This window comes from Brachycentrus maculatus, unplaced genomic scaffold (assembly GCF_059751285.1).
Source record: "Brachycentrus maculatus isolate JH-2025_06_01 unplaced genomic scaffold, ASM5975128v1 h1tg000033l, whole genome shotgun sequence".
NCBI lineage: Eukaryota > Metazoa > Arthropoda > Insecta > Trichoptera > Brachycentridae > Brachycentrus > Brachycentrus maculatus.
This window is the reverse complement of record NW_028280787.1, coordinates 1,759,108-1,781,338: the sequence shown is the minus strand read 5'-3', so window position 1 is coordinate 1,781,338 and position 22,231 is coordinate 1,759,108. Positions and strand designations below refer to the sequence as shown.

At 34.0% G+C, this 22,231-nt stretch overlaps 2 protein-coding genes across 2 annotated transcripts in view; one reads left to right on the top strand and one right to left on the bottom strand.

The window, feature by feature from the left end:
- Positions 1-751: 751 nt before the first annotated feature.
- Positions 752-6,995, bottom strand: LOC148312764 (Na(+)/H(+) exchange regulatory cofactor NHE-RF1). Its single transcript, XM_088274177.1, has one exon. It carries the CDS (start codon positions 6,824-6,826, stop codon positions 6,290-6,292), a length of 537 nt encoding a protein of 178 aa, XP_088130303.1. The 5' UTR covers positions 6,827-6,995; the 3' UTR covers positions 752-6,289.
- Positions 6,996-8,731: 1,736 nt separating this feature from the next.
- Positions 8,732-22,231, top strand: part of LOC148312763 (epidermal growth factor receptor kinase substrate 8-like) — a 37,179-nt gene continuing 23,679 nt past the window's right edge. Inside the window, exons 1-4 of the mRNA XM_088274155.1 lie at positions 8,732-8,929; positions 19,317-19,360; positions 20,658-20,852; positions 21,800-21,870. Coding sequence (XP_088130281.1) covers positions 20,666-20,852; positions 21,800-21,870 — 258 coding nt within the window. The 5' untranslated portion in view covers positions 8,732-8,929; positions 19,317-19,360; positions 20,658-20,665. The remainder of the gene's footprint in view (positions 8,930-19,316; positions 19,361-20,657; positions 20,853-21,799; positions 21,871-22,231) is intronic.

The following is a 22,231-nucleotide window of genomic DNA, read 5'->3' as shown; positions in this document are numbered from 1 at the left end:
AACCGAGAAATTCTGATTTAAGCCCGCGACCTAACCACAGGACCACAACCCGACACTATATATATGTTTATTGATTTGACGTTTAATTTGTAGAACTGCTTTTTAAATTATGGATTTATTTAATTTTTAACACTCGTTTGAACACATTCGTATGAAAATGCCAATAGTAGGCGAAACTACTGTCACAATATTAATATAATATATATATAATATATATATATATATATATATATATATATATATATATATATATATATATATATATATATATATATATATATATATATATATATATATATATAAATTTTAGACCATAGTTGCGTTATGCATTACACAACTATGGTCTAAATATTTTATGACTTAGACCATAGTGGTGAGAATGCTTATTTCTTTAAATGAACATCTAGCTGCCATTTCACACGATCTTCATCTTCAAACCCTTATCCGCACCCCAATGGTGCATAGGGCACTGCATCATATAAACGCAGTATTATCTTGATCGTTAACACACGAAGGAGAGGTGATCAGCCCTATGCTGCAGGTACCAGTCCAGGGTAATATTGAATAAATATTAGAGTGAAATATCACATTGAAGCGCCCTTGAGGTATTTTTTTTTACGAAAATGGCGCTATATAAGTTATCCAAATTTATTATTATTATTTATCACTAAATTTTATAATCCAGATTTGTGAACTAGCATTTGGACACACTCAAAATGTTGTAAATGACAAATAGCACTAGAATGAAGTGTTTTTATTTTATTTTATAGAATGGCGTTGCTCATGAAATACATTGCATTTGCCAATGTCAAGTTATTTGAATATTGTTCTAAATTATAAAATATGATAGACTTATTATTAAACTATAAATTAATGCCGTTAAATTTTGAAAAAATAACTAAAAGTTTGTAGATGATTCCTGAGGGTTCCTGCTCGCCAGGATGAGATGGATATCTGTAGGGAGGGGAATAAGCGGGGCCGGAGTTTAAAAAAATCTTGGCATTTGGTCGTTTATTGGGCAAACAAAGAATATGTGGTTAAGGTCTTCTTCATCAAAACGACGAATGACTTGGTTCATGGCGTACAATAATAGGTTGAAGAGGTCGCCGTCGCGTGTTATCGAAAACCGACCAAATCCAAGGTTATTTAATGTCGAAAAACATGTTACTTCACTCTTTTGTTATGATATTAATCGCGAATAACCTGTTTAGGCGAAATAAACAAAAATATTTCTAGAAACAGCGAGGCGCTGTTCCATGGTAATAGGGTATTATCACTCGGGAGGAATATCTAATTTAACATACTCAACCTATAAAAGATTGTGTAAGACGCGTTTTGTGTTTATAACAGCCGACATAATCAATATTTTCATTTATCATTTTGTTTTGCAAAATTCGCATTCGTAAAAACGTTGTTTTCGTAAGTTGGTAACGAATGACGTCACAGAAACGAATCCACACTACTACTATAACAGCTCTATTAAGCAGATACATTAAGGGATACGCCGCATAACACACCCGATGACGTGAAATTTGATGACGTATAGCGACGTCCATTATTCGTTTTATTAAAATATCTAAAGTTTAAACCTTCATATTTCCCTTACTCCTCTACAGATTTCAATAAGAGTGTTACCGATAGTCTTGTGATTTTTCATATTAATTTATTAGCCAATAATAACACATCATGAGAATGATCCATTACGTTGACTCGAAACTGGTCTAAAAATGTAATTTCATGAAAAAACATATTTTGTATAATATATAGACAGGCGCTGTGGCATAGTCGGGTAGACGCTCGGCTGCGAAACTGGCGTCGCGGGTTCGATTCCCGCCAACTAATACAAAAATAATAAACAAAATACACCAACTTCCGTATTCTTCTTTATCTATGTTTGTTTTATCTACGTCAAAATTCTTCGTCTATGTTGAGAGATATCGATAAAAACACGTCTCGAAAGTCAGCACAGCGAGAATTGCGAGGTTTTTTGTTCGTTACGTGAATATTACATCTCGTAAGATAGACTTTAATACAAAGGTACTAGTTATATCACCGTTTTAGTACTACATATTTCTCAATATTCTACATCAATCGACCTGTTATGTATAGATTACATAAGGTTTTGCAGTCGTTATTAAACCTTAGCAGCTTTGATAATTATGAAATAAATTTTTTCACATAAAAAAATGTTTGTAAGCCAAGTCCGCCTCATAGTGTAGTAGTTACAGCGTTAGGCTATCATGCGAAGCTCCAGGTACGATTCCCAGAAGAGTAAAATAAATCCAACATTTTTTTAAAAATTATCTAACGTCCAAGTGACTCTGAAATCTAGCTGCGGCTTATGCAGCACCGGTTATCATGGCCCTACTTAGGCTATAACTTTATATATTATTTCGAGAAATAAAAATACTTTGTGTTCTGATCCACTCACATTTTTATTAACCAACTGGTTTCGGCAGCAACCTGTTGCCCTCTTCAGGGTTTCATTTATTATCTTAGTAATAAATGAAACCCTGAAGAGGGCAACAGGTTGTTGCCGAAACTAGTTGGTTAATAAAAATGTGAGTGGATCAGAACACAAAGTATTTTTATTTCCCGAAATAATATATCAATATGATCCACAAAGTTAATGCTTTCAATATTCAAAACATATAACTTTATAAGTGAGTGGATTTAATCTTTATGTATAGTCATTATAATTTCATGTAATTCACTATGAATACAACTGATTTTCGTTTCAATATAACCCTGGACTGGTACCTGAAGCGAAGGGCTGATCTCCTTTCCTTCATGTTTTTGTTTTTTTTTTTGGAATCTGAGCCCACCATCCACCCGCAGCAGTTATAGAGTCCTGAGGGACTCTCTGTCAGCTGCACATAGAGGAAAATCTTCAAAATATTTCTGAAGAAATAAATATTGCTCTATTCAATTAATGAGGGGGGAGGAGGATGTGCGGACAGAGGCCGACACTTCATCCCCACCCCTCGGGATCCCCTCATTACCTCTTTTAATTCTAATAAAATAAAAACAATAAGAACACAACAAAAAAAAAAAAAATAACAATGTTTCAAAAAATAAGAAAAAAAACAGAATACAATTTAAGACGAACACAAACAATGACTTAAAGACTTCATGTGTTAGCGATCAAGATAACACTGCGATTAAATGATGCAGTGCCCTATGCACCATCGGGTGTGGATAAGGGTTTGAAGATGAAGACCGCAACTAATTTTCTCTACATCTAGGTAAAATTTTACAATTATACGTAATTTAATTTTTTCTTAAAACACAGTTTTTGAAATAATTAGGTTTTTTAGAAATATATATATGGTTTTAAAAAAAGCCTTATTGAAAGGAAAGGTGTAAAAAATATGCTTCATATACATAGTTTAAAAAAATCCAATATATATTCTAATAAAAAAATGTGCTCAGAGACACGTGTGGCCACTCATGTCTGTATGAGGAGATGATGAATGTAGAGGCAAAGATCGTTTCACTCAAAAGGGTGTGTGGCGTACTATTCTCTCTGCCCACCCCTGCGGGGAGCGGCGTGACAGTTAGTCAGCTAGCTAGGTGAGAAAAACCCGTAACGAATAAAAACGTGGATATTCGAGTGATATAATATAATAACGCTCACTCCTTTAACGTCATTTATAAAAAAAAAAGATTTTTCAGGAGACCGTTTTTAAAGTTTAAAAATATTATAAAATATATTTAAAATTTATATCAAGCCACTTATTGAACTTTTTACTGTGCAACAGATCTTTTTAGGTAAAAACTGAATGTTTTTTCTCCATTTGAAATGTATTTAGTATATTTAAAAAAATAATTAAACAATACCTTTTCATCAAAATGCATAAACAACACTTTCTGCCCTGTAGCGGGTAAATATTAAGTTAAAAATATGCCGCTTTTGCTGGGATATAGTACATTTTCTTGGCATTCTGAAAACATGCACAACTGAAAATTGACAATTTTTTATATATGACGTTGTTGAAAGCAGTGAGCGATATGTATTTTTACAAGTTTCCATGTTTTATCTATGCGCACTTTTAGCCATAGACCTTTTAGCAACGAATGGGTTACGTCATGGTGACTGTAATGCCAACAGACGTACAAAAAGTCACACACAGTAGATACGCCGTAATGTATTCAGGTGGTTTGCTCAATGGTAGTCACATATTTACGCGACCAATGGATAATATCGGATCTGCAAAATCGCCACTCTACGCGGAGCATTTTTTTTCTTTAATGGAGAAATATCACATTTTTTTTGACATTTCATCAAAGATGAAGAAGAATATGGAAGTCTGGGCATTTACGGGGCTGACGACCGTCATAGGCTGGTTTATGTGATTGAATAAATGTATACAATTTATGTTAATAAAAAAAATAATAAAAAAATTGAAGAGTGTAAAATCATTGATATTTATTATGACTCCCCAAGGAATCGAGCCAGGGAAATCTAGCATCTAAGCAAAACGCGGTTACCACTGCAAGGAAAGCAAAACATTTTACAATACTTGATTATTCATTTTACATATTTACTTAGAGTTTTTGCATTATTCGTCAGATCTTTATTTAGTATATTTAATATTTGGTACTTTTATTATCTTCAAACCCTAATCCGCAACCTAATGGTGCATAGGGCACTGCATCTTAGAAACGCAGTATTATCTTGATCGTTAACACATGAAGGAAAGGGGATCAGCCCTCCGCTGCAGGTATTACTCCAGGGTTATATTGAATAAATATTAGAGTGAAAAAATCACTTGTATTTGTTTGACCCCCCCTCGGAATCGAACCCGGGACCTTCGGAGCGGTAGCCGAGCGGACCGTACGATGTATTACCCTTTATTAATATGGTAGCTTATTTTCGCGTTTGCAGATACGGCTTTATTTGCTGAGCGAGTCGATTTGAATAACAGGGAGTGGCGTATGGCGAAAAATGGCAAATTCATTGTTGGTAGATGTAAATTGTAGGTATTTTTAGACTTATCTTTTTTGTTAATACGATATATTATTTACAGTACATAAAGAGATGATTACATATGTTTTTGAAGTCAATTTTAACATAATATTGCATTAAAAATATCAATTTTATATTTGTTTCATAACTAAGAATAACCCTATAGTGCCAGAATTTAAAAAATAAACAAAAAAAACTTGAATATTTTCAAATTTGATTATTTAAACATCTAGACTGATATGTACGTAGTTATAAATAAGGGAAGTTCAAAATTATAGATAAAAATCAATTATTTTAATATTGATTAAAATTTATAATTAAAATACCTTAAATTCGCCGTGGTTCAAGGTCGCTTGATGGTCAAAATATTACAAAAATAAAATAATGGTGGAATTGAAACAAATCTAGGTGTTTCCATGTTGATTTGTAGCTACAAAAATTAGTTATTTTAAATATTGATTGTCAAATTTAAAGGCTTTACAAGGATCATCGGAATATGGTCAAAATATTTCAAAAATTTAATAAAAGTGAAATTAAACTAATCTAGGTGTTTTCATCTTGATTTGTAGATATAAAAATCAATTATTTAAATATTGATTTAATGATATTCAAGGTTTTAAAAAGGCATCGTCAGAAACCGTTCTACGGTCATAATATTATTACAATATCAAAATATAATAGTGAAACATAAAAAAATCTATGTATTTCCATGTTGATTTGTGAATACAAAAATCAATTATTTAAATATTGATCTTCATCATTTAAAAGATGGTCAAAGTGTTATTATAATCGCAGGATATAATAGTGAAATAGAAAAAAAATCTATGTATTTCCATGTTGATTTGTGGATACAAAAACCAATTATTTAAATATCGATCTTCATTATTTAAAAGATGGTCAAAATGTTATTTTAATCGCAAAATATAATGGTGAAATAAATCAAAAAATCTATGTATTTCCATGTTGATTTGTGGATACAAGAATCAATTATTTAAATATCGATCTTCATCATTTAAAAGATGGTCAAAATGTTATTTTAATCGCAAAATATAATGGTGAAATAAATCAAAAAATCTATGTATTTCCATGTTGATTTGTGGATACAAAAATCAATTATTTAAATATCGATCTTCATAATTTATAAGACGGTCAAAATATAATAGTAAAATAGAAAAAAATTGGGTATTTCCATGATGATTTGCGTACATCCTGTTGCTTTTTTGTAATCCATTGTCGTCGGCTGTTCAGGAACAATCTCGAAGGTCTTCGGTAACACTTTTCTAAACACTAAAAACGGTTCACAAACTTTACAAACACACCCTACAACTTCTTCATAATCTCAAACTTGTGTTTCAAATCCATCTGCATCAATTTCGGATCGGTTTTTTTCCTCGCCGCGAGCTGGGCCCTCATCTCGGCGGCCGTCATCCCCAGATTGAGCTTGTTGATCTGCGGTCCCTTCGGGGCGAAGATCTCGTGTTTGGCTTCGTTACCGTTTCCGTTTTGAATCGTCTGGCTGTCGTCGGTTTTGTCCTTTTCGGGGGTCTTGTCGAGTCCCGGGACCTTCTCCCCGGGCGCCGGGGTGACCACGAGGAGCTTCGTCTCGTTGGCGTTGGCCTTGATTTTCTGGACGACTTGTTTATGGACGTCGTTGGCTATGCTCAGCCCGTTGACTTCCAGGATCCTGTCGCCTTGTTTGAGTCCCGCAGTTTCGGCCGGGGACCCGTCGTCCACCTTTCCTATGTACTGTCCGGGTTTTCCTTGCTCCGCGTGCAGATTGAAGCCGTACCCGTCGAAGGAGTCCACCTTGATCACATGGCAGAGCCGCGGGGTGCCCTCCGCGCCGTTGGCTGACATCTTGGAAGCGAATATCACACTGCGGCGGACGGACGACTACTGAGTGCTGGGCTGGAGACCGGACCGAGTCGCGTAGAGGAGAGGAGGACAAATATGCGGTGGAACGACTCGCGCGGGGAATAAACACCTGTGCGATCGCGGGCGGTCAGGTGTGCGCCGAGTGCTGCCAGGTATGAATGGAAAATAAAACTTTTCCGTAGGTACTAATGACCGACAAAATACAGAGTGAATAAATGATTATTTTGATACATCATTTATCACTATTGTATTATTCATCAAAGAAATTACGTACAAATTTAAAATTCATACACAATTCAGTTCGTATATCGCGGGCAAACTTCCAAAACTATCAAAGTCAAAATAAATCGTCTTCAAAACAATAAAAGTGTAGACTTGATTTGAGTTTTTTTTGGCAATTTTCTCAAGTAAATATATTATTTCGATGATATTATATTTTCCAAATAAAATGTAGGTAATTAAAATTTGACATTAAGGAAAACATACTTATAAATATGGCAATTAGTGTAAGTACGTTAAGTTACCAAATGTTAGACCCAGGTTTGATATATAGAGAGATTTACATTTAAATCATCTATTTATAATGTTACATCTGAAGCGTAAGACATAGCAATCAACTTTGTGATCAGGATAATATTGTAACAATTTATTGTTTAATCAAATGCATCACCGAGTGTATACTCTTCGAGAAGAATATTATAAGCTATAAAATGAGTAAATAATTACCTTAATTTTGATTTGAAAATAGCTTTGACAGCCAAAAAATCTGATTTAAATATTTAAAAGCTATTTTTAACAAACATGTGCTTTTGAAATCTTAAGTATTATATTGATATACTTGTATGTGATAATATTATTTTTATGACCCTAGTTGTTATTCCAGTGAACTCGAAATATGGGAATACTTTTTTGTAGAATCTCATTTATTCCAAGTCTCCAGAGGTCTCGGATTTTAATATAATTCTCTGGTCACATTTTGTCCAGAACATTCTCCCAGGAAATATTTCAATATCGCAATATTTTCCTGTCACAATATAATGTTTGCGGTATGAGAAATATTTACCAATTTGTATGACATATTTCAACAGAGTATCTCGACCTTAATTTGATCTATCCGAACTATTTCAGATGTTATATAATATTGAAATTCATAAAAAATATTGTTTGCTCAATTATTATAACTCCCTACATATAGTAGATCAAGATAGGTAAAATTAATAGATGATAAAAACTACCGAATAAAAATAAATAATGAATTGCCTAAAACACAAGATAAATTTAAAAAATGTAAATAATTATTGTAGTGTATTATTGATTAAGCATAATAAATAAATATTTAGTGTCAGTCCCTCTCTAAGCACAAAAGATTTTTTTTTGAGTCACAGCGTAACGAGAATATATATATTTTTAAAGTAAGTAATAATATCTAATTAATAAATTGGATGATAATTTTGTAACAATATTTATCTATTTCCTGTAATTTTCAAAAGTGAGATTGTTTCCACAGTTTTAATAAAGGTATCATTTTATTTTATTTCATTTTAAATAATGTCACGTATTTCTTAGAATGCTTCTCATTCTTTTCTAACTTGTTTTAAAGGCAAATCATGGCAATGAACATACTATTATTTACGTTCGATTACTTGAATTATGTATTTATTTCATTAAATTTATCGATGAAAAATAAAGAAAAACCCGTAGAATAAAAATATTTGTAACTCTATAAAATGGTATCCATTAAATAATTTGTTTAAATAAGTAGGTACTTTCCGGTCATTTTGCATAAAACTTACCTGGGCACACCTGACAACTTTTACTTCAGCTGACAAGTGTTGAAGCGGCCGATAAGCTTTATTTTCGTCCCGCTCTCTGTCTACGCGGGAGGCCAGACAACAGAAAGAGACGGAGTTGTACACGTATGCATGTGGTCGTGTTAATTGGAACGCGCTCAGGTAAGTTTGAAACTTCTCGGAAGTTCGGTTTGCGCTACAAAAATGGCCGCTAGTGTGTTCGGTGTTGTGTGTCCCCGGACTTAAAATTCAAGGAAACCTTTACCAGGAAACGTCGAGATACCCATTAAACCAGGTTAGTTTATAATTTAAATATTTATCCATGTTATTTACTTGTTTTTTCGCACGATTCCTTCCGTTTTGCGCCTCGTAAAAGTCCCGCAAACTTGACAGATATTTTTTTGTATACGTGATATGGAAATATTTTTGGGTGTGTATAGTTGTGGACATTTTTCACATACCTTCGAGGAATTTGCATTCCTTTCGTAAGACTTTTTACTTTCTATGCTATATTGCCGCCCGGGGCCATGGTTGCCTTCGATAACATGTCTCTCTATCGGAATTCGAAATCAAATTTGCCGATACGAAAATAACATCGACATTTGCCTTTCGTTTTGGCGATTTTCAAATGGTTTTTTGTCGATTTTTGCCTTGTAAACAAGTAATGGATGTTGTTTTTGAATGATTTATATGGTTTACATCGAGATGTGGCGTTTGTGATTGCGTATTGGTAGTTGAAAGTGAGTTTATATGCGTGAAAAGTTGAAAATTACAGTTATTTTTAGATGTATGGTGTTCGCATAAATTATTCGTTTTCTTTTAGACGTAGCTTCCGTTCTTTCGCCTATAATTCGATCGGTATTGGAACAATTAACTCGTTAATCTAATCATGCTACGTTTATTCTGCCGTGCTAAGCACAAAAGGGGTAACTGACATTTAAGGCACAATTTTCTTTGAATTCATGTAACATTTGACGCGATTGATTTTATTTTCTTAAAACACCGTTTTTGTATTGAAAAAATAATATTTTATTCGATATAAATATTTGGTTTTGAAAAGAAAACAATTTTAGAAAGGTAAGAAGTTTAAGTTGTCCGCCTCCGTGGTGTAATGGTCAGCGTGTTTAGCTACCTTGCTGGAGGTCCCGGGTTCGATTCCCAGGGGGGTGAAATTAAATATTAGTGATTTTACACTGTAATATTTATTTAATATTACCCTGGACTTGTTCCTGAAGCGCAAGAGTGATCCCCTTGCCTTCATGTAAGAAATGATCAAGATAACACTGGGTCAATTCGATGCAGTGCCCTATGCATCATTGGGCGCGGATAAGGGTTATAAGTATAAGTAAGAAGTTTTTTTTTTTTTTTTAAATTCAATATGTATTCTAAAAACTAAAAATCCAATATATGTATATATATATACCTAGTTAGTTTTATACCTATTTTTAAAAATAGGCTGTAAATCGACCACCGCTCTCAGCGCAGCCGGACGCTTATTGAATTCTATTATTGCGATTAAGGCCTTTAAGCATATGAGAGAGCCAATTCCTAACTGTGATGAAAATGAAAATAGGTTAAAAATTACTTAAATTTAATTTGCTAGAAAAATTTAAATTATAATTTTTTTAAATGACTTTTATTATTATTATTATTATATATCTTAAATTTCTTTTGGGTTCTAGTAAAAATGAATTCCTGTGATATGTTTGAAATTTTGCAAAAATGTATTTAAAAAAAAAATTGGGGCCCGAAGGCATATACATAGTAGCTAATTTTGTGATTGATTCATATAGAACTCAAGTATCCAAGAAAGGGATGATATAATAGATGGTTAGGGTTCCAAGGATGTAATATTTCAATAAAATGCATGGTATATCATTGGGCGGTGCAGGAATTTGAAGTTTGACGTTTTTATTGATGTCTTAACATGGATGAAGAAGAATACGGAATTCTGGGCATTTACAGGGCTTATGTTCTGTCATAGTCTGGTTGAAGTGATCACTTTATATACTGTGTAATATTCACCATTTAAACAATGATTGACAACCACACTACTAAAACTTTGGAAGTCATACTTATATGATCCATCTCATGATGATCGAGTTCACAACAGCCATCTATGATATGATTTAGAAAGGTCTTATAAAGCGGAGACCCTTTTATTTGTATGCAAGATCTGAACCCGGACTATTTTTATATACTGGCAAACGCCTGAAAACGTGAACAAGTATTTGGATATACTCAAAATGTTGTGAAAATCAAATCATACAAAATACATGTGGAGCCAATAAACACTATTTGTACAAAAACAATGCTTTCTGCCCTGTAGCGGGTAAATATTTAGTTGAAAATATGCCGCTTTTGCTGGGATATAGTACATTTTCTGGGCATTCTGAAAACATGCACAACTGAAAATTGACAATTTTTAAAATATGACATTGTTGAAAGGAATGAGCCATATATGACTTATATGAAGAAATCTTCTTTGGATTTGGGCGATTTTGAAATAGAAGGATATTATTAAGACAATTCGCTCACTCCTTTCAAGAACGTCAATCAAAAATCGTCAATTTTCAGTTGTTTGTTTTCGTAATGTCCATAAAATGTACTATATCCCAGCAAAAGAGGCATATTTTTAACTTAACATTTACCCGCTACAGGGCAGAAAGTGTTGTTTTTTCGTTTTGAAGAAAAGGTATTGTTTAATTATTTTTTTAAATATACTTAATATTTTTCGAATGGAGAAAAAACCTTCAGGTTTTACCTAAAAAGATCTGTTGCACAATAAATAGTTCAGTAAGTGGTTTGATATTTATTTTTAATACATTGTATTATATTTTTAAACTTTAAAAATGTTCTCCTGAAAAATCAAGTTTTTTGATTTATGACGTTCTTGAAAGGAGTGAGCGAATTGTATTCTTGACTTATCTTTTTATCTGAATTCTTATCCGATATGTGCCGTAGGAATTTTGTCAATACTTAATTGATTTACACAGGTAAACATTATTAGAATATTTGTAATTTCTTATCTAAGATATTGTAGTTGGTCTTTGTAAGAAGAGATTAGGATTTTTAAGTATTTACGTCAATGAAGATAAGATACTTACAAGTATGTAATATATCTATATAATAATAATAATAATAAAACCCTTATCCGCACCCCAATGGTGCATAGGGCACTGCGTCATATAAACACAGTGTTATCTTGATCGTTTACACATGAAGGAAAGGTGATCAGCCCTCCGCTTCAGGTACCAGTCCAGGGTAATATTAAATAAATATGACAGTGAAAAAATCACTTATATTTATTTTATATTTATTTTACACCCCTTGGGAATCGAACCCGGGACCTCCAGAACGGTAGCCGAGCGTGCTGACCATTACACTACGGAGGCGGACAAATATATTTATATATATATATATATATATATATATATATATATATATATATATATATATATATATATATATATATATATATATATATATATATATATATATATATATATATATATATATATATATATATATATATATATATATATATATATAAACATACATGTATATATTCCGTTCTGGAGGTTCCGGGTTCCAAACCCCCGGGGGGGATCTAATAAATAAATGATTTTTTCATTCTACTATTTATTCAATATTACCCTGGACTGGTACCTGAAGTGGAGGGCTGATCATTCTTTCTTTCATGTGTTAATGATCAAGATAACACTGCGTCTTTATGATGCAGTGCCCTATGCACCATTGGGGTGCGGATAAGGGTTGGAAAAAGAAGAATATATTTATATATATATATATATATATATATATATATATATATATATATATATATATATATATATATATATATATATATATATATATATATATATATATATATATATATATATATATATGTATATATATATATATATGTAATAAAATAACTAGGTACCTACCTATACATTTTATTAAGTACTTACAAAAAGTACCTACATAAAACAGTTCTACCACCAGATGCCGCATGCGTCGCTCACAATAAAACAAAAGACTTCCGATAATATTATTAACTGTCAGAATAAGATAGATAGATAGATAGATAGATATAAAAATTATTATAAAGATAAATTAAGAATAAACTTTAATTACAAAGCAACACATTGTTTATTTTATTATTATACACCCACTTTACATATTATTTACACTTAATTTTCAAAAGGAAAATATTACCACGTTATATATATATATAATATCTCTTTGTTAACCTTATACATATATATGATCAATCTCATAATGTTCCATGATTGAGTTCACAACAGCCATCTATGATTGGATTTAAATAGTTGATAGTTTTGAGATTGAGCATGTAAGTATGACTTCCAAAAATTTGAGTAGTGTGGTCGTCAATCATGGGTATAGAATGTTGAATGCCACGCGTGTGTAAAGTGATCACTTATCCAGTCTATGACACGTTGTAAGCCCTGCAAATACTCAGACTTCCATAGTCCTCTATGAAAGTATGCGTATTAACAGGTCTATATTCTTCTTCATTTATATTACTAACTAACTAACTAAGTAACCATCACGCCGCTTCCCTCAGGGGTAGGCTGAGAGAATAGAACGCCACACCACTCTGTCTTTGCAAACATTCTTCGCCTCTTCCACGTTCATGCATCTCCTCATACATACCCGCCGATTGTTACGACTCCTAACCTGTCCACTTTCAAGTATTTGGCATACCTGATCGTGCCATGTATTTCTCGGTCTTTCTCTGCTCCTTTTTCCAATTACATTCGCCTCATAAATTTGTTTTACCGTTCTTTCCTCACTCATTCGTTCTACATGTCCAAACCATCTCAACACACCTTTCTTAATTTTATCGATAATGATTATCTCAGCTTTGCATTCCTTCCTTATTTCACTATTCGAACAACTATAATACATCGTTTTGTCGCACATTCTTCTGAGAGATCGCATTTCGATTGCATTCAGTCTACGTTCATCCTTCTTTTGCCAACTCCATGATTCACTTCCATACATTAGAGTTGGAACCAGGAGCTATATTATATCTATATTTATCTAAATTGATATGTCAAAAATGTAAAATACCTCCAAAGTCGAGAAAGCCAGATTTGTGAACAAGTATTTGGACACAAATGAGTGAGGAAAGAACGGTAAAACAAATTTATGAGGAGAATGTTAGTTGGAAAAGAAGCTGAGGAAGACCGAAAAAAATATGGCACGATCAGGTATGCCAAATACTTGAAAGTGGTCAGGTTAGGAGTCGTAACAATCGGCGGGTATGTATGATGAGATGCATTAACGTGGAAGAGGCGAAGAATGTTTGCAAGGACAGAGTGGTGTGGCGTTCTATTCTCTCTGCCTACCCCTGCGGAAAGCGGCGCGATGGTTAGTTAGTTAAATAATAATTAAATAAAACCCTAATCCGCACCCAATGGTGCATAGGACACTGCGTCATATAAACGCAGTGTTATCTTGATCGTTTTAAACATGAAGGAAAGGTGATCAGCCCTCCGCGGCGTGATGGTTAGTTAGTTAGTTAGTTAGTTAGTATTTGGACACACTCAAAATGTTGCGGATATGTTTTTATTTTAACCTTATTTCAGTACTTAGAATTCCAATCATGTATCAAATATTTTTTACGCGTCATTTACTGTCAAGTTATCACACAATATATGGGATTATATCTTTATCTTCAATGGATTGATAAATTTTAGTCATGATATCATTCTTATATTCAGAACAAATGTTGCAACATATTGCTGACTCCTTTCAACAACGTCAAATATCAAAAAACTTGATTTTTCCGGAGATCCTTTCTAAAGTTTAAAAATATTATAAAATGTATTCAAAATAAATATCGAGCCAATTATTGAAATTTTTACTATGCAACAGATCTTTTTAGGTAAAACCTGAATGTTTTTTCTCCATTTGAAAAATATTTTGTATATTTAAAAAGATAATTAAACAATACCTTTTCTTCAAAATGCATTAACAACACTTTCTGCCATGCAGCGGATATTAAGTTAAAAATATGCCACTTTTGCTAGTACATTTTCTGGGCATTCCAAAAACAAGCGCAACTGAAAATTTACGATTTTGAAATATGACGTTGTTGAAAGGAGTGAGCGATATGTGTATTAATTATATATGTTTAATTCAACTTATTGTTTTTTTTTATCTACTATTAAAAAACAAAAACAAAAAAATTGTCCGCCTTTAGCCTAGCATGCTGCGGCCCAGGGTTCGATTCTCAGTCGCTGTCAATATAAATATAAAATAATTTTTTGACATCTCAACGTAGACGAAGAAGAAAATAGAAGTCTAAATAAATTAAGTGGTCAAATTAAAAACTAAATTAAAAAAATAAAGGTATAATTTCTAACATTTTTCTTTTGTATGTGAATATAATCCAGGATTCGGACCTCACATACAAATGAAAGAGTTTCCGCTTAGTGTGGCGGCACTGGAGCACAGTGCTGCGTTTGCCAGCGAGCTAATCTTTATCGACATCTCTCCAAATTTATTATTATTTTTTTTTGCTTTCACTCTGTTATTTGTCAGTTATTTTTAATTTCAAAGTATAAAAAAAATGTTGTAAAACATATCGCTCACTCCTTTCAAGAACGTCATAAATCAAAAATCGACGATTTTTAGTTGTGCATGTTTTCTGAATGTCCAGAAAATGTACTACATCCCAGCAAAAGTGACATATTTTTAACTTAATATTTACCCGCTACAGGGCAGAAAGTATTGTTTTTGTATTTTGAAGATAAATGTACTGTTTAATTATTTTTTTAAAATTACTAAACATTTTTCAAATGGAGAAATAACCTTCAAGTTTTACCTAAAAAGATCTGTTGCATAGTAAAAATTTTAATAAGTGGCTTGATATTTATTTTTAATACATCGTATTATATTTTTAAACTTTAAATACGTTCTCCTGAAAAATCAAGTTTTTTTTTATTAATGACGTTCTTGAAAGGAGTGAGCGATATATGGCTGACTAAGTATTGCACCCACCACTTAGTCAAGCTGGAATAAAGAGTTATTATTATTATTATTATTATTATTATTCATAAAATGCTTCTCTCATCTCACCATAGATGTGTAGTGAAATTCTAGTGAATTCAAAACATTTTGTTTCAAATTTGTTCAATATAAGTAGAAGTTCCAAGAATTTGAGTAGTGTGGTTGTCAATCATGGGTAGAATTGGTGAATGTTACATGTGTGTAAAGTGATCACTTAACTAAGCCTATGATGATCGTAAGCCCCGCAAATGCCCAGACTATATTCTTCTTCATCTATGTTGAGATAACGAGCAAAATGTATATACACCATTAATTTTCGTTGACGATCATTTGCTGAAATGCGCTTGAAAATTTATTATGTAATATATCTGGGGTTTTTTTAAGTATGTATTATTTTTTATTAGCTCAGATATCAGTTTGTGATTAAATTCCAATCGTGTAACATCACTCTGCCTATGTAGTCATTATCATAATATTCTAAACGTTTTGTTTATTCATCATTGGCATTCGATTTGCCGCGATGTTGAAATTTAAAAATTTGATCAAATTGACAAATTCAATTTTAAAGTGTAGCTGAGAATCGACGATTCGGCAGGCAACTCTTGGTATGAGAAAAAATATTTATAGCTTCTACTGTCCGTTCATATTTATTTTACTTAATACATATTTATACTATACATATTAATACAGTCCGCCTCCGTAGTGTAATGGTCAGCACGCTCGGTTACCGTTCTAGAGGTCCCGGGTTCGATTCCCAAGGGTAAAAATAAAAATAAGTAATTTTTTCACTGTAATATTTATTCAATATTACCATGGACTGGTACCTGAAGCGGAGGGTTGATCACCTTTCCTTCATGTGTAAAACGATTATGATAACACTGCGTTTATAAGATACATTGCCCTATGCACCATTGGGGTGCGGATAAGGGTTTTATTATTATTATTATTTATACATATTTATTTAATTTATGTTCATATTTCGGCAGTGTAAAGGCAAAGGGGTATATCTGTCTCAGACCAAATTTTGCAGGAGAGCTAAAACAAACTTGTGAATTTAAATAACTCATTTGTTTTATGTATTTTTATATGTAAATATCTTAATAATATTAATTGTCCGCCTCCGTAGTGTAATGGTCAGCACGCTCCGCTACCCTTTAGGGGGGTTTAATAAATATAAGTGATTTTTTCACTCTAATATTTATTCAATACTACACTGGTCTGGTACCTGAAGTGGAGGGCTGATCACCTTTCCTTCATGTGTAATCGATCGAGATAACACTGCGTTTATATGAAGCAGTGCCCTATGCACCATTGGGGTGCGGTAAGGGTTTAATAATAATATTTTTTAAAATGTAATGTAATGTTTATTATTGTTATTGTTTATTATATACTTTTTTTTATATGTAACGCTGTACTTATTCCCGAACAAATAAAATAAAAAATAAAATAAATTAAAATAAATAAAAAAACTACTCGGCTGTCCAAATTCAAAATACAGTAAGGGACATTTTTTTCGTAGTACGTTTTTTTTTTGTTGCATTTTTGGACTAAGTAGATTCTACTCAGTCTAAAAATGAAAAAAAAAGTCCTTTACTTACAGTGTTTTAAGTTTGGACAGCCGTACTGTTTTTAACTTGCCTTTGCACGTTAGAAATGCACTAACCATTACTCCACGGGGTCGATTTCTCAATGCATTAATAAAAGGTGCTAGAATCATTATCCGTTGTTTATATTATGTTGTAATTCTGCCAGTAGGTGTAATGTATTGTGAATGAAGCAATAATTACACGTATTTCGCAAACCATACGTTCATCTCACCCACATAACTCATTTTGTCTGAGACTGCTATTAAATTATCGATCACTTTGTCAGTTATGCAAGTACGCCGTGTTTCTGCAGTTTATCAAACAGTAGTGGCTTGTACGAGTACAGGTATGTGGCCCCGAGTACCGCAGCCGTTGCTGCTATCATCGTTTTTCTACCAACCGCATCTAATTTACTTACAGTGATAATATAATGCCTTGTCACGCTGTCATTGTAAGCATTATTCGCCTTTTCCACATTCTTTTGTCTCCTCGTACATACCCGCTGATTATTCCGACTTTTGACATGATCACGCCCAAGTATTTGAAATACTTGATTGTGCCAAGTTTTCCTCGGTCTTCCTCTGCTCCTATTTCCAACTACATTCGCTTCACAAATTTGTTTTACTGTTTTTTCTAATTTGTTACTCATGTCCAAACCATCTCAACATACATTCTTCAATTTTATCGATAATGCTTATCTCAGCCTTGCATTCTTTCCTTATCTCACCATTCGAATATCTATCATACATCATTTTACTGCACATTCTTCTGAGTGAATCATTTTACTTTCATGCTTCTTATACCAACTCCATGCTTCGCTTGCCGACGGACTGTCATCAGTAGCCGTCCTGGGCAGCACAAACCTGATGCCTTGTAGAAGAGACAAGCTTGATGGCGGTTCTTGAGAGGTGTGCGTATACATTGCCTAGCCAACTGAATCGCCTTTTCTTGGCGACAATTGTGACCATAGGTTGCTGTGTTTCCTTGTTCCTCACAAAGTCAAACTACCGCACGCTTAAAATTCTTCTAAGAGATCTATTCTCAATTTTATTTTTTATTTTATTTTTTTTTATTAAAAAAAAAATTGTGTTTTTATTATTTACATAAATATTTCAATTTCATACTATTTATGTGAGCCTAAGCGGCTCATTATTAGAAATAGGTATCAAATTGCGGTAGAGTGGGTTCGAACCGAGAAACTCTGACTTAAGAGTCCGCGACACTAACCATGGGACCACAACCCGACACAATAAACTTACTAATAATTAGTGATGGTTACTAATTATCTTAGTAATAGTTACTATTGAACGGCTAAAGCCTTTAACATAATACATATATACAGTATCTTATATAAAAATACACTAATGAATACACTAATAGAGAAACAAAAAGTCTGAAACATAAAATAATAATAAAATAACAAATAGTAAGTTCTGGTAAATCCACGTCTCCTTCACACACTATCAGCGAGCAGTGAGAGAGAGTAAAACACAATGTTTAAATTTATCCATTATAACATGGAGAAGAAATGCTGAGAAAGTACAGACTTCAAGGTGGTTAACAATATATTAAAGAAATCTATACTATCAAAAGCATTGGCTAACATGTGAAGCCGCGGAATCGGAGAGAACATGGTATAGTTTGCATTATGTACAAATACTGCGAATACAGATTTTTGCCTATGCTAAGTATACGGCTGCTCTGGGCCCTTGTAACGTGCCATGTCTCACAGCAGGCTGTTAATTGAGAATGTCATCATAATGAGGTGCCCTTAGCACCATAGTTTTATTTATTTATCATGGAGACCTTAGGAGAACAAAAGAGGTGTCGGAATACCCCAAAAGAGATGGTCCCACAGCATAGTCGCTGTGGGGGGTAGAAACTGGCTGCAAGCAGCAACCGACCGGAGGAAATGAAAAGACGGGGAAGAGGCGGCCTATATCCAGCAGTGGAGGTCAGAGGGCTCATGAAGAGGAAGATTAAGACGCGCCATCGAGTAATATGAAAAAAAAAATTAAAAGGAAATTAATTGCATTTTATTTTTCTTTTCAGCCTCCAGTGTGTTGGCTGAATCTACGAAAACATCAAAGTAATCGGTGAGCATATTTTATTCGCTTATTAACCCAATTGTAAAAGGCAAAATTGAAGGTCAATGAGGTGTGGGCAGAAGGCAGATCTCCTGGCTCCGGAATATACGAGATTGGACCGGGATCAGGACCATCGAGGCTGATCCCTGTCCAATCTCGTATATTCCGGAGCCAGGAGATCTGCCTTCTGCCCACACCTTGTCGACCTTCTATTTTGCCTTTTACGATTGGATGTAATTAACACATACGGTGTTGAATATAATTATTTTTTAGATGTGAATTGCATTTATTATTTACTTTGCTTATTATGTACAAGGTTTATAGATCATTAAGTGAATTTTTGTTTCTTCTAACTAAAAAAAATGCTTTATTTTAATGTGTTGGGAATACGAAGGATAATCTAGTGTGGGCCAATCAGGACCATGTCAGCATTTGCTCATTGCTGGGAAGAAACCACGTTGCACTCCTCAGGAGAAGCCGGACTGCTGACTGTCGTCAACAGGCCTTTTGTTCCACTAGAAGAGGGCTTGGCATTTTGTGTCCTAGCTTGGTTTATGGTACCAATGTCCTTCACTGTTTTTATCATGTATATCTTATTCCGACCTGTACAATGCGTTTCTCGCGCTCTACTTATGTTCAAAGGCAAATAGCCGCAAGTTAAAAACAGTAGATTTGAGATAAACAAGTTTATAGCTAACTTAAAATGACGCTTTTTGCCAAAACATGTATCAAATTAATACAATTTTAAGGTTATGTGGATAATGAATATTTCGGTAAAGGAAAGCGATAGGGGAAAATCTGTGATTGTATATGATAGAGGCCAGTTATGAGAATGCTTTGAGCGGTGTTAAGCCAAACAGCCGCAATTTGAGTTACGGCTAGTTGCCTTTACACATTTTCATTTTCATTCAAACCCTTATCCGCACCCCAATGGTGCATAGGGCACTGCATCATACAAAAGCGTGTTATCAAGATCGTTAACACATGAAGGAAAGGTGATCAGCCCTCTGCTTCTGGCACCAGTCCAGGATAATATGGAATAAATATTAGAGTGAAAAAATCACTTATATTTATTTGACCCCCCTGGGAATCGAACCCGGGACCTCCAGAACGGTAGCCGAGCGTGCTGACCATTACACTACGGAGGCGGACTTTACACAGTCTACCAAAAGTAAGCAAATAGTATGCTTATAAGTGTCTCCTGGTCTCAACCAACAGTGTGTATAAGACGCTTTTAAGTTTCCGTTTCCAGCAAACAATGTGTTAGCCTAGTGCACTTTTGTAATTTTGAATGGTTGCCTTGCAGTCGCCCCGATGATGGCGATGAAGAACAACGGCGCCCTGTACGGGCGGGAGTCTCTGCCCTCGGCGGGCAGCGGGGGCTCGGGGCGCCCCGCCTACCTGGTGGAGCACCTGGCCACCTTCACCGTCACCCGCGAGACGGGCATCCTCTACCCGGCCGACGGCATGCGCCGCCTGCTGCAGCTCGAGAAGACCAACGGTGAGTGGCGCACTTGCCAACCACACTCTGCTAGTCTGTCGGCCCAGCTTCCTCATTAATTCGCCTCATAAATTGGTTTTACTGTTCTTTATTCACTCATTTGTTCCACACGTCCAAACCAACTAAACTTCTTCTTCAAACCCGCATCCGCACCCGACCTTTCCTTCATGTGTTATCTTGATTGTACATGAAGTAAAGGTGATCGATCAGCCCTCCGCTTCAGGTACCAGTCCAGGGTAATATTGAATAAATATTTGAGTGAAAAAATCACCCCCCCCCCTGGGAATGAACCCTGGACCACCAAAACAGTAGCCGAGCGTGCTGACCATTACTCTACGGAGGCAGACTAAACCAACATTATCTTATTTAATTTTTGGGTAATATATCCATAATTAAACACGGTTATTGGATTGAATTCTACTTTATTTACATATCAAACATGATATGTAACGCGTTTTGTCTTATTAGGACATTACCAAACACATGAGCGTCTTAATAAGACAAAACGTGTCACATATCATATATGTAAATAAAGTAGAATTCAATCTAATAACCGTGTTTAATTTTGGATATATTACCCAACAATTCAATATGGAATTCTACCAACTGTCTGCAGTTACAATAAATAATTTTATCTTATTTCTATCGATAATGCTCATCTCAGCCTTGCATACATTGTTTTGCAGCGCGTCTGAGAGATTGCATTTCGACTGCATTCAGTATTCCGTTGTCCTTCTTTTAACCCTTATAAAATTTCCCCATTTACTACGATTTTACTCACAGATTTAAAAAACCATGACATTAGATTTGCTGCCCATTCATCAGCAAATCACTCTCCTTGCACACACTATACACCTTTGTGACCTATTCCCGTAGTAGATCTTCTCTACTATCGGCAAGAAACGCAGTCAAATAAATAAATAAATAAAAATGTGTAAATTTTGCAGGCATTTGGTCCCAGAAAATGCAGCTCTGTCTCGACGGGCAGTGGGTTCTCATAATGGACTATGAAAGTGGCGTAAGTATTATAATTATTTATTTATTTATATTATGTATTTATTGAAAAATATATTTATTAGAAAATATATAGAGAAAAACATGACACTATCAGGTATGTCAAATACTTGAAAGTGGTCAGGTTAGGAGTCGTAACGATCGGCGGGTATGTATGAGGAGATGCATGAACGTATAAGAGGCGAAAATGTTTGCAAAGACCTCTGTCTTTGCAAACACTCTTGGTGTGGTGTTCTATTCTCTCTGCCTACCCCTTTTTAGTTTAGAATCATTGAATGTGTGGCAAAATGATGTACGATACATGTTCGAATGGCGATATAAGGAATGTATGCATAAAATATTCAGCATTTATATTGTTACTTGAC